This window comes from Gopherus evgoodei, chromosome 13 (assembly GCF_007399415.2).
Source record: "Gopherus evgoodei ecotype Sinaloan lineage chromosome 13, rGopEvg1_v1.p, whole genome shotgun sequence".
In the NCBI taxonomy this organism is placed as follows: Eukaryota; Metazoa; Chordata; order Testudines; family Testudinidae; genus Gopherus; species Gopherus evgoodei.
The window spans coordinates 4,702,293-4,714,823 of NC_044334.1; the positions used below are offsets into that span (position 1 = coordinate 4,702,293).

General features: G+C 47.2%; 1 protein-coding gene across 2 annotated transcripts in view; it reads right to left on the minus strand.

The window, feature by feature from the left end:
* Positions 1–12,531, minus strand: part of WSCD2 (WSC domain containing 2) — a 138,807-nt gene that overhangs the window by 4,626 nt on the left and 121,650 nt on the right. For both annotated transcript variants that reach the window (XM_030583388.1, XM_030583389.1), the window contains one exon: positions 10,594–10,794. In XM_030583388.1, coding sequence (XP_030439248.1) covers positions 10,594–10,794 — 201 coding nt within the window. The remainder of the gene's footprint in view (positions 1–10,593; positions 10,795–12,531) is intronic.

Genomic DNA, 12,531 nt, shown 5'->3' on the forward strand with positions numbered 1-12,531 from the left:
ATGCATATGGGAAAACCCTCTGTACCTGGCCCCACTGTAAAAAACAGAGATCTTCAACAACAGGCAGGAGAAGTGTGCAAATTATGATGATGAAGATGATGATGAAGATGATTTAAAATTTGCAGATGACACCAAGCTGGAAGGGGAGGGTGGGTTGAAAGCACCGTAAAGGGCAGGATTCAAATTTAAAATAACCTTGATAAATTGGAGAATTGATTTGAAATAAATAAGATGAAATTCAGTGAAGATAAGTGCGAAGTGCTTCACTTAGGAAGGAAAAATCAAATGCAGAGCTACAAATTGGGGAATAATTAGCTAGGTGGTGGTACTGCTGAAAAGGATCTGGGGATTATAGTGGATCACAAACCAAATATGAGTCTGCAGCATGATGCAGTTGTGAAAAAGGCTAATGCCATTCTAGGGTGTATTAACAGGGGTGTCGTGTGTAAGACATGGGAGCTAGTTGTCCTGCTCTACTCAGCATCAATGATCCCTATAATTTTTTACATCCATGTGTGGAATTAATTTTGTTATGTGCACCGATATGGAGGTGATGTGTGGGGGAACTTAGCTCAGCACTGGTGAGGCCTCTGTGTCCAAATCTGGGCACCACAGTTTAGGAAAGACGTGGACAGACTAGAGAGAGTCCAGAGGAGAGCAACAAAAATGACCAAAGGTTTAGAAACCCTGACCTGCGAGGAAAGGTTAAACAAACCAGGCATGTTGAGTCTTGAGAAAAGAAGACTGAGGGGAGACCTGATATGTCTTCAGATACATTAAGCGCTGTTCTAAAGAGGATGGTGATCAGTTGTTCTCCATGTCCACTGAAGGTTGGACAAGTAGTAATGGGCTAAATCTGCAGCCAGGGTGATTTAGGTTAGATATTTGGGAAAACTCTAACTATCGGGTAGCTAAGCTCTGGAATACGCTTCCAAGGAGGCTGCAGAATCCCCATCATGGGAGGTGTTTAAGAACAGGTTGAACAAAGACCTGTCAGGGATAGTCTAGGTTTATTCGGTCCTGCCTCAGTGCTGAGGAGGAGTCTTTCCATACAGCATGCAAACTTCATGCATGTCATATGCATCACGTAACCTTGCTCACCTTGCCAGATCGATCTTTACCAAAACCTCCTAAAACTGGTTCTAAGTCTGATACTTTTCTTCTGTATCCCAGTATCTTTCCCCCTTGTAGCTTCCCTCAACTCTGCTGAGATGCTGCTTGTTTCTAAAGTCAATGGGGCTGATGCACTTTCTGTACACAGAAATGGTATGATTTCCATGACAACAATGTCACATGAGCTGGAAATCTCAGCTACTGAGGCAAGGTAATGCCTGCCTTCTTTTCACTTTTACTGTCAGTGGCAACCACTGCAAGTCCCCGCCTCTCCTCCGGGCATTTAATCAGCCTAGACTCTGCATTTCTTCAAGCTACTTGGGCTTTCTGGGCTTAATCAAGGTGGCTATTACCACCTGTCACTCCTGAAATTGAATGCGAACAGGCTGTCTAATCACAGGACTGAGTTTTGAGGTTGACTTTATAGTTTCAAATTTTCCCTTGGACACAACTGTAAATGAAAATGGGCTCTGTGTGTGTGTGTGTGTGTGTGTGTGTGTGTGTGTGTGTGTGTGTGTGTGTGTGTGTGTGTGTGTGTGTGTGTGTGTGAGAGAGAGAGAGAGAGAGAGAGAGAGAGATCCCAAATGTGGTGTTTGCTAATCTTCAACACCAGGAGTAGTTCAGCAAAATGGCTCTGAAAGAAATGACAGTGGTCCTTGTCGATAAAGTTCCACAAAGGCCTTTGGCTGGTGATTGGTAATATCCTCAATTAGCTCAACTAGCCATCTGGTCCCTAGGCTGACTCCATGTGCTCTCGCCTAAAAATCTTTCAATTATTCCCAAAGTCTCTCGCTAATTGATCCCCACATTAAAATCAGGTGATAAAAAGGATGATGAAACACCAATAATAAGCTGTGATTCTGCTGAAACTGTAATACACATGTATCTTATGATGCATAAAAGCTCTGGGTATGTGCTCCTTCCTCTTGTCCTCCTTGAGGAACCAATGCCTGATTAATAGCTTAACTGTATTTAATTCCCCAAAGAATCATTAAAGACAGTATCTGTTTCATTAAACAGATACAGGACAATTCACCTTGTGTAATCATATCACATAAAACTTTGCTTTGGAACCACTCCAGGGATATCATAAAATTAATGTCATGGAACAAAATACTGATTTTAAAGAGCCTTCAGCCCAGGCTGGTGAAAAGCACAGCTGCAACCAGGAGAGAAAGAAAGGATCAGCAGCTGTATTCAACAAAAGCAGGAGCCAGGAGAGGCTAAGCAAGGTCTCGTCCCCTCCACACGCGGTAGCTCAGATCATTCCAATAGTGGCTTACATGCCCACTGCGTTTGCTCAGCCAGGGAGCCGCATTGGTATTCTAGCCACAGTGATAAGCTCCCTTTAGACGGGTGGATATAGATTCCTCTGCCACTCACACTGGTGTAGATCTGGGGCACTGCAGTGAGCAGAGTCAGGCCAGTTCCACAGTGCGATGTGACCGAGGTCACAGTCTGGCCCGTTCGATTCAACAGGCATAGAAGTCACTTGTTGAGTGAGAGGTTCATAGATTGTAAAGCCAGAGAGGAGCACAGCAATCATCTGTTCTGACTTCCTGCATAACAGAGGCGGTAGGCCTTCCCTGAATTAATTCCTGTTCGAGCTAGAGTCGATCTTTTAGAAAACCACCCAGTCTCGATAAGAACCCACCTCAACCCTTGGTAAATTGTACCAATCATTATTTAGCCCCACCGTTAAAAACGTGCACTTTATTTCCAGAATATGTCTAGCTTCGACTTCCAGCCACTGGATCTCCCATTATACCTTTATCTGCTAGATTGACATGCCCATTATCAGATGTTTGTTCCCCATGTAGGAACTGATACAGGCTGCTCACGTCACCCCTTATCCTTCTCAGTGTTCCAAGAGTGATTGAAAATCACCATTATGGTCCAGCAAGCCCTTCCAGACCATCGCAGGTTCTAGCCCACTCAGACAGGTGAGGCCCAAGCACCTTCTCAGGGCAGAGCAGGACCTTGGTCAAATCCCATTGTTGGCAGTGGGGAATTTGTATGTCAAAGCTTGAAACAGCAGAGGGGCTTTCACAGAGATTTCGGCTGTACAAAATGTCACCTTGTATTGCTGTGAAATACACAGTCACCTAATTCAGAGCTCGGTGGAAAAAACCCATCGTGGCGTGATGGCACTGATTCAGGAAAGCACTTAAGCTCACTTTATGCAGGTCCTGAAATGCCTTTCCTGATCTGGGGCCTAAAATGCCCTCCCTGTTGGCACTCACAGCCTCTAGAACTGGATTGGCCCTGGAGAGTGAGCTCCTCTTTCGGCCATTGAGGGGGGGTTCCTTCCTTGGGGCCGACGGTGAACCACGTTGGCTAGGGAAGTTGCACTGACTGAAGCCTGCATTGTGGCTGTTTATGCAGTAGAGTGACACACAGAAAACAAGAAGAATCCAGTCACCAGGTTCTGTCTGCGCTGACCAGTGCCTGGATAGAGCATAAAATGCTTGGCTAGAGCAGTGGATAGAGCATACAATGCTTGGAAATGATGCAGAGATCCTTATGAGAAAAGTAAAAACCGAGACAATCCTGTTTCTATTGATCATTTTCATATCCAGCCAAATAGACCTTTCCTTTGTTTGCTTTTAATGATAGGGAACAAGGTACCAGTGGCAGTTCCTGGTCTGCCATTACATAGAGAGACACATGATTTGGATGCATAAATGTAGGCCCAAGGGGTAGGCTTTCCTGGGGGTTGGCTCAGAGGGCACATGCCAAGGAGGATGGTGTGCCCTAGGTACCCTGCTGGAGATTAAAGTCATGTCTGACAAGACATAAGTTGGGTGTCCTTAACTCACTGGCAAGAGAAAGGCCAATAGCTCGATCAGGAAAGAAAAACAACCAGTGCCCTGTGTGTGGCCAAACTGACAGTCATTGCTGAGGAAAGGCCATGGATTATGCTAGGAAAGAAAATTAAATCATCTCTCTCTCGCCATGAAGAATCGCTCCCTCTTCCTTAGGCCCGGAGGTCACAGCTGTGGGAAGAATGAGCAATGCTACAGCTGTGTGTGCTGCACAGGAGGCTGCGTTGATAAGGGACGCCCTCATGCCTTCGGGACTTACTGGGAAATAAGGAAATGCCAGCTCGGCCTTTTGTTTTAATCTTTGGCTCCGTAGCATTCCAGACAAAAGGCCTCTTTGAAGGGTGAGCGCTGTCTTCCTCCACCTTTCATCTTAGGGACTCATCTGGCCCCCTTCACTGCAATATCTGAGTGCCTCATAATTGTTACTGTATTTATTGCACAAGATCCCTGTGAGGCAGAGCCAGGCTGTTTGCTCCATTGTACAGAGGAGGACCTGAGGCACAGGCAGGCTAAGTGAGTTGCCCGTGGTCACATAGGTAGTGTTGCCCAGTGGATAGCAGACTGGACTGGCACCCACAAGTCCTGGATTCTATTCCTGGTTCTGCCCTTGGCCTGGTAGCAAGTCAATTCTCCTCTCCATGCCTCAGTTTTCCCATCCCTATAATGGGGATAATCAGATTGTCCCTCCCTTGTAATGCACTTCGAGATCCATAGATGAAAAGTGCTAGATAAGAGCAAGATATTATTGTTATTAGTCTATTGCAAGGCATGGACTTGCACCAAGGTTCAAAGGTTGTTACTCTCAAGGAGCTGGCCCACACTCAGGATAATAGCCCTACCACTGCTACCTACATATGGAGTTACTCTTTTCATGTGGTAGAGGCTTGTGCTTTGGTGGTTGACCAGAGTGGCGGGCCCCACAAGGGGAGATGGACTTCAGCCCCACCTGTGACAAGAGCCACTCACCTCCTCAGGTGGGGAAAATGGAGGTGGTGTGACCTGTAGGTCATGTGAAAATCAGGCTTGGGCTATATAAAAGACAGGCCTGTGTAGGGAACTCCCGGTCGAAAAGGGACCCTGTCAGCTCCAGTCAGCACCTCTGATCAGGCCGTTAAAAGTCCAGTAGGCGGTGCAGCAAGGCTAAGGCAGGCTCCCTCCCTGCCATGGCCCCACACGGCTCCCAGAAGCAGCGGCATGTCCCCTTTCTGGCTTCTCCGTGTATGGGCAGCCAGTGGCTCTGCATGCTGCCCCCACCCCAAGTGCCAACTCCGCAGCTCACATTGGTCAGGAACCACAGCCAATGGGAGCTGCTGGGCTGGCGTATGCGGACGGGCAGCGCACAGAGCAGTGTGGCCTCACCTCCATGTAGGAGATGGAGAGAGAACATGCCACTGCTTCTGGGATCTGCTAGAGGTAAGCACCGCCTGGAGCCTGCACCTCGATCCACACCCGTGGCGCAACCCCCTTCCCCAGCCTTGGTCCCCTCCTGTCCTCCGAACCCCTCAGTCCCAGCCTGGAGCACCCTCCTGCACTCCAAATCCCTCATCCCCAGCCCTACCCCAGAGCCCACACTCCCAGCTAGATCCTTCACTCCCCCACACCCTAGCCCCCTACCCCAGCTCTGATCCCCCTCCTGCTCTCAGAACCCCTTGGTCCCAGCCCAGAGCACCGTCCTACACCCCAAACCCCTCATCCCCGGAGTCTGCACCCCCAGCTGGAGCCGTCACATTGCCCCCTACACCCCAACCCACAGCCCCAGGCTGCAGCCCCCTCCTCAGTGGTCAGCCGTATAATTTATGGGGAGCTAATGGTACCAAGCAGGAGATCAGGGACGGGGGAGGGCATGGTTTCACCACTCTCATTCCATTGCTGGAGAGGGAGAGTGGGCTGGAATGTTAGCTGCCAAGTGAGAATTGGACCACAAAAGTGCACAGCCCCAAATACACCTACAGCCGAACTTGGCCGATTCTGCAGTTAGAATAGTTTGGAGAACTAGCTGGTATATTTCCCGCCACTCTTTCCCCCTCAACCCTGAGGGGAAAAAAAATCACATGTAGTAAAAAAGAAAAATCTGCGCTAGTGCCCCTACTCCTATTCCCTCTCTGCCTCTCTCCTTTCCGCTGCAGAGATTAATAGAACACACATGAATGCCAATTGCAATGAAAGCAGCCTTTCTTCACTGCACTGTTTCATAGTTATTGACAGAACCATAACTCTGCAATATTAGGTCCTGTGTTTCTAAACCTGCTAGGGCACTAAGACATATTTTCCCATTTTTACTGGGCTCACTTGTACTCTGGCACTTGCAATCGACAGCGCGACTGCTTGGCTAGTCCCTCTGAATGGGGACTGCTTTGGGACAGGTATCCAGGAGTGGGCAGAGCTGAGCAAATGATTTCCAATAGATAATTCCTATGACAAATTTTGCCTTCTTTTCAGTTTTCACCATTGTTATATTGATTCTCTATTCAGATTTATCGGTGAATTTCTCCAGAGAATAATTTTTGCTCTGCAGGTTATTCGTTAAGAGTTTACTGCAATGGGCAGAGGCCACTTATTTCCCACTTCAGCCCTCAAACAAGGGCTTAAGTAATGCCAAGACACTGCGTGCTGCCCCCTCTGCAGACGGATATAGTGCATCTGGTTTGCACTGCGTTGACTAGTCACTCTGAATTCTGGTTTTGTCCTCTGCTGGGATGAGTCCTGTACCTAAGCAACACAGCGCTAGTCGCAAATTCCACAAGCAGGACAGTCCACTAGGAAATGTTGCTCTTCGTGAGTATTCATGCTGGTAAAGATGAGGTGCTTGAACGTTCATGGAAAGTGAACTTGAAAGGTTTGCAGTTCTATAGTTCCACAGATTTCCAGGCCAGAAGAGACCACTGTGATCACTTAGTCTGACTTCCTGCCTAACACCGGCGAAAGATTTCGCCCTCTGTTTCCTGCATCGGACCCACATCTTGTCATCGATCCATTGTGTACTCTTTAGAAAGCCATCCGTTCTTGATATAAAGGCATCGAATGATGATGGGGACTTCACCACATCCCTTGGCAAGTTGTTCCACCAGTTAGTTACCCTTGCTGTTAAAAATATGTGTCTTATTCAGAGCACATGGTGGTTTATTTTGACTTAAATCCAAATCGAAATTAGTTTTTGCATTGGAAAGAATATTTGTGGACAGATTTTTCCCACCTTCTCCTCAGCTTTGTGTGTTGATTGTTCTAACACCTCAGATAAGCTTCTCCGAGGTTTCCTCTCTCCACATTCTCTGTGCAGCATAATTATTGCTACTACGATAGGTGAATCATGCTGAGCACTTTACCCAACTGGCACAAACTTACACAGAGAATATCTGGAGCTGTTGGCTATCCCAGACCAGTATGTTACAGGAAAAGGTTTCAGGGGTGGGTACAGTGTGAGGAGGCATGAAAATATGCACATGCTCACTGGACCTGAAAACCTGCCCACGTATGCATAGTTAAACCTGCAAATGACCCCATTGGTGCAGATCGGGGAATGGCCTGCCTGACCACCTCTTGACATTTACCCTTCCCTGAGCTACACAAACTAGGCAGAGCTTTGCGGGAATTTTGTCCCCTAAATATCAACAGTAGCTGGAGAAATGGACAACTGCCTTTGTCCTGTATTCTTTTTAAGGAGCCATCAAGTATAGATTGGTGTAATTCTGATCTCACTTGCATGGATGTAAGTCCAAGAGAACCCCAGTAACTTCGGTGGAGTCGCTCTGGATAATTGAAAATAAAACCCAGCCTGCTATCTCTGACAGTCATTTGAAGGAGAGCAGCAGATGGGGCTGCCTGGATGGATATCCAAAAGCCCTACCGCTCACTGTTCCGGACAGCACTGCTGTCAGCACCCTCAGCACAGAGACCAGGGCATGGAGACACATACTCCAAAGAAAGACTCAGCACCCTCTCATGCCTGTATTCCCTCAGCCTTCACATCAGTCCTAGAGAGGGGCCTAAGCTGCTAAAATGTAACCCCGAAGGGAAGCACAAGATGGGCTGTGAATGGCCCCAGACTGAGGACTAGATAGTGATTTGGTTCATGTGCCCGCAGGGAGGGATATGACAGAGCACAACCCCCCTTACACACCTGCGTGGGCTACCCAGGCCTTGCTTCCTGGACACACAAATCCCAGCTACTCCCCAATGGCACAAATGGGTGAGGAGTGGACAGAAACGAGGCTCCACTCTTCCACCTCCCGGGCCCAGGTGAGCTGGTGTGAAACGGGGTTGTGATTTGTTACTGGCCTAAGTTAACAGCAAATCGCTACTGCCCCAGAGCCAATGGGGAAGCAATTCCTCCTGGGACGGTGCCCCGACACACCACCTTGTGCTCAGAGCTGGGTTGAAAAAGGCAGAATCTTTCCCCAAGTTTGGTTTGCAGTCAGCACTGGGGTTTTGCTTTGGGCACTTCTCTGGTATTGGTGGCATTGCAAGGAGCAGAGAGAGAGAGAGAGAGATTGCATTTCAGTGCACGTGGCAATAATGAAATCCAGGCACATACCAACAACACAAAAAGAGATCCCCTTAAATAAACTCTGAATTAAGGGTAGCAGATGTTCAATCAAGCTAAATATTTTAACTCTTTCCAATGAAGTCAATTTCACAACAGCAATTTGTAAATTGCTATAATTAACAAGCATCCACAATATGTGTCTGTGCATAGATGGGAAAGGTGCTTTCTCCAGAGCAGCTGGGTGTGCAGAATTAAAAGCCTGCGACTGATTTGTCTAGGGGAGGATTCTCTCCTGCTGGGGCTCCTACGTGGAATGTCCAGTCACTCAGAGGGAAAGATCATCAAGTCGGTATTTTATGGCATCATGCTGAAGCAATGCTCTGATAATAGCGATGTCGGCTAGGAGGCCAGGCCCCTTTCTGAGAGCAACTCTGGCTTCAGAGGGGAAAACCCTGGAGTATTTCTCCTTCATTCCACCAAGCAGAGATTCAAGGCCATGTCGGAGCTTGTCTGGGAAAGCAAGGCCTCCCAATGGGCTCTTACAAGCATTTAAGTCCCACGGGTTGGTAGAGTATTGAAATCAGGCTGGGCTTGTGTAAAAGCACTGGGTGGTACCTGGATGAAGGTGCTTTTGCCTTAATGAGCTACTTGTTTGATTTAACACCATACGGAAAGGCAGCCCTTGCAGGGACATCCTCTGTTTCCTGTTTTAGCTCAGCACATAGGAAGGCTGAATTGAACAGTCCAATGGGAGTGATGGTGTCACCCTGTCCTAACACCACTGTTTAAGGGATCATGTTCCAGATGGAGGAGGAGGAAATGGCTCTGATGGGTGTTTGAAATCCAGCTGCAAAAGCTGCTGTTCCAAGCCTATTGCAGCCCAATGAGTGTTATCTCGATTGTAACATGAGTTAAAAGATAGGGACAATCAGTCCCAGCATCCTCTCTGTCTGCCTCTGCCAGCCAAACCAACCAAACTCTATGCACCAAAGCTGGGCACAACATCTTTTCTTTGACAGTTTGCCCAGATTAAAGGCTGAATTCCCTTTTTCCATATCTAGTCCCCCTTTGAGTTTGCTCTCTTGGTGAAATTCCCCTCTGTGCAAAATATGAGCACAAAGTCTCTGATCGTGTGGTAAAAGCTGTGGAATGAAAATCAGAACTCCGGGAGAGAGAGACCTGGGAGAATAGTGGATTTTTCAGTTTGCTAGTAGTTCTGAAAAATGAGGAAAAAAATTGAACCGAACATAAATGGTTTTGAAATTTTCAGTGAATCAAAAGGTTTGAGAAAGAGAGTGAGAGAGAAATCATTCTGGGTCGAATGAAATCCTGAAGTGAAATGTTTCATTTCTACATCAAGCGTTATTTTAAAATGTGTCTGAACGCATTAAAAGAAATTTGATGCCAATTTCAGAACAAAAAGTTGTTTCAATCCAAAAAAATCAAAACATTTCATTTTGAAAATGTTGAAACGAAATCATAAGACTTTTTGAATGTTGGGGGTTTTTTTTCTCAACCCAAACCAGTCAGTGGAACCGTCACAAATACACAAAGCGTTTTGGTGTCCCCAAATCTGCATTTTTTTACTGAAAAAAAGTTTTGTCTAAAAATGTCACTTAACTCTACTGCTGGATTCTAGTTCCAGGTCGGTCACAGGCCGACCACCTGCTGTGGGCTGGTCACCTCAGTGGTCTGTGCCTTAATTTAGAGATCTGTAATAGGGAGCTGATTATGCCTCTGTACTAAGTAAGGGCAAATACTATTATTATACATTAAGCTGCTGGCTATGAGAAGTCATTAGTTCCCTTGCAATCTTGTCATGTCCTCTGCCCTCATGTACTGTACACAGATGTTACAACTGTCAACTGTACTGTAGCACAGCTCTGAAAAACACACCCAAAGGGAGCATTGTGTATGTTAGCCTCAGTCTTTTCTTCATCCCCTGGCTACTAGAGGACAGGGGCATGCATAACTCAGCCTGCATGCAAGTTACTCTGCACGTTTGAAGGCCCTTTCGGAACAAAAAGTCGCTTCAATCCAAACAATCGACAGGTTTCATTTTGAAAATGCTGACACAAAACACTGAGACTTGTTCCAAATGGGTGGGGTTTTCCCGCCAACCCAAACCAGCGAGTGACACTGGCACAAAAAGTATCGCGGTAACGTGCCTACCTTTGCCTTTCCAATGTGCATGAGAAGCAAATCCGATGTGACCACCATACTTCCGATTGAATTCAGCCATCAGGGCTTTGTATGGGTTCCGGATGAGCAGTATGGCTGAATCAAAGGCCTCGATTTCCTTCTGGCCACTTTCGTGGGTTTTGATGCAGATTGTCCTTCCACTTCGCCAGTGATCCCTTTCCCCTTTGAACCCTTCCCAGAAAAATAAACAGACAGAAGAGAATAAGTAAATGCAAAAATAATAATAATAAAAAAAAGACCAAAGAAAAGAAAACAGCAAGCAGGGAGAAATCAGATTGCAAAGTATATTTGGATGAAAGCAGCTGGCAATTTAAAATATATTTGCATCCGCGTTCCAGATGGAAATAATTCATTTGCTTGGATTCTGAGCAATTCATGTTTCATTTAGCACAGTGCCTGGTTACCCAGTGCAATGATCCGGTGGCTCAGCACACAACCTTAGCTTCGGTCCTACTGACAGCAGTCAGAGAGTGTGGCCTAATTGTTATAGAAGGGGATGAGGAGTCAGAAATCCAGGTTCTAGTCCCAGCTGTTTTGGACAAATCACTTCAGGCCAGATTACAAATGTAAATCAAGAGTAACTCCCCTGGAATCTCTGCAGCTGGGAAAATTGGGTGAACGTTCTCTCCATGCCTGAGCCTCTCCCATCTGTGAAATGGGATGATGATGCCTGTACTTTACTAGACGGCAGAAGGCGCTGTGAGATTTAGTTTATCGATGCTTGCAAAGCCCTTGGAGATCCCCATGAGGCAGGTGCTGTAGAAGTGCCAAGCGTCTCTAACAACAGCTGCCCCACTCTGCGTCGATCTCAGCCTGTGTGTGCCGGGGTCCCACAGCTCGCTGATGTGAAAGCATGGGGCAGCAGTGGCCGTGTTCTCCGGGTATTCCGAGGACTTCGTGGGAACATGCTGCTCATGTCTGGATTAGCCAAGGTCAGTTGTTGGAGGCGTACTAGGCAAAGGGCCAGCTGAGGGGGTGAACTGTCCCCCTAACTTGCCTCACCCGGGGCTGAACCACAACTGCGGTGACTCTCAGCGAGATCTGAAGCCTCCTCAGTGGTCAATGCCATGTCTAAAGAAGCAGCAAAGAGTCCTGTGGCAATTTATAGACTAACAGACGTTTTGGAGCATGAGCTTTCATGGGTGAATACGTCGGAAGTGGGTATTCACCCACGAAAGCTCATGCTGCAAAACATCTGTTAGTCTATAAGGTGCCACAGGACTCTGCAGCTCTTACAGATCCAGACAAACGCGGCTACCCCTCTGATAGATGTCTAAAGAAGGGGCACTGAAATCCCCCATCATTCCCAGGGCTCCCTGGAAAACAGAACTTTGGGAGACTCCCCCACTCCAGTCAACAAGGACAGGATGTGTCTGGATTTCATGTCCCCAACAGGGCTCCAGGTCCAAACTCCTGAGTTCTTTTTGGCTTCTTCACTGACTCACATGGCTACCCAGGCAAATAACTTCCTCTCAGTTTCCTCATGTATAAAAGGAGGATAGCGATACTTAGCCAGGTCTTTGCATCCTGTGCACAGGTACACACCAGGTGGTTCAGTGCCAAGGATTCTCTGGTGTCTCTGGCTTTGTGCAAGTGCAATGAATTTCACCCCTTGTCAGCAGAGCTGTCTGCACACAGATCGATTTCCCAAATCTCAGCTTTCCTTGAGGTCTCAGTGGCAAACAAGCTGGCATTCACTAGCCTTCGCGGGCTATTTACAGCATTAACAAACATACCTGAGCCCTGGTCTGAATCTGAGGGTCAAGAGCACTTTTTTTAATATAATCTTCCTGGCCCTGGTGTTTACACTCACCCAGTAACTCGGTGGTGACTTGTAAAGTGAGAAATGACACTTGACAGCCTGTTATGGGAGCGCTCAGAGTGCCCATTAATGTCACCGGCCTTTGC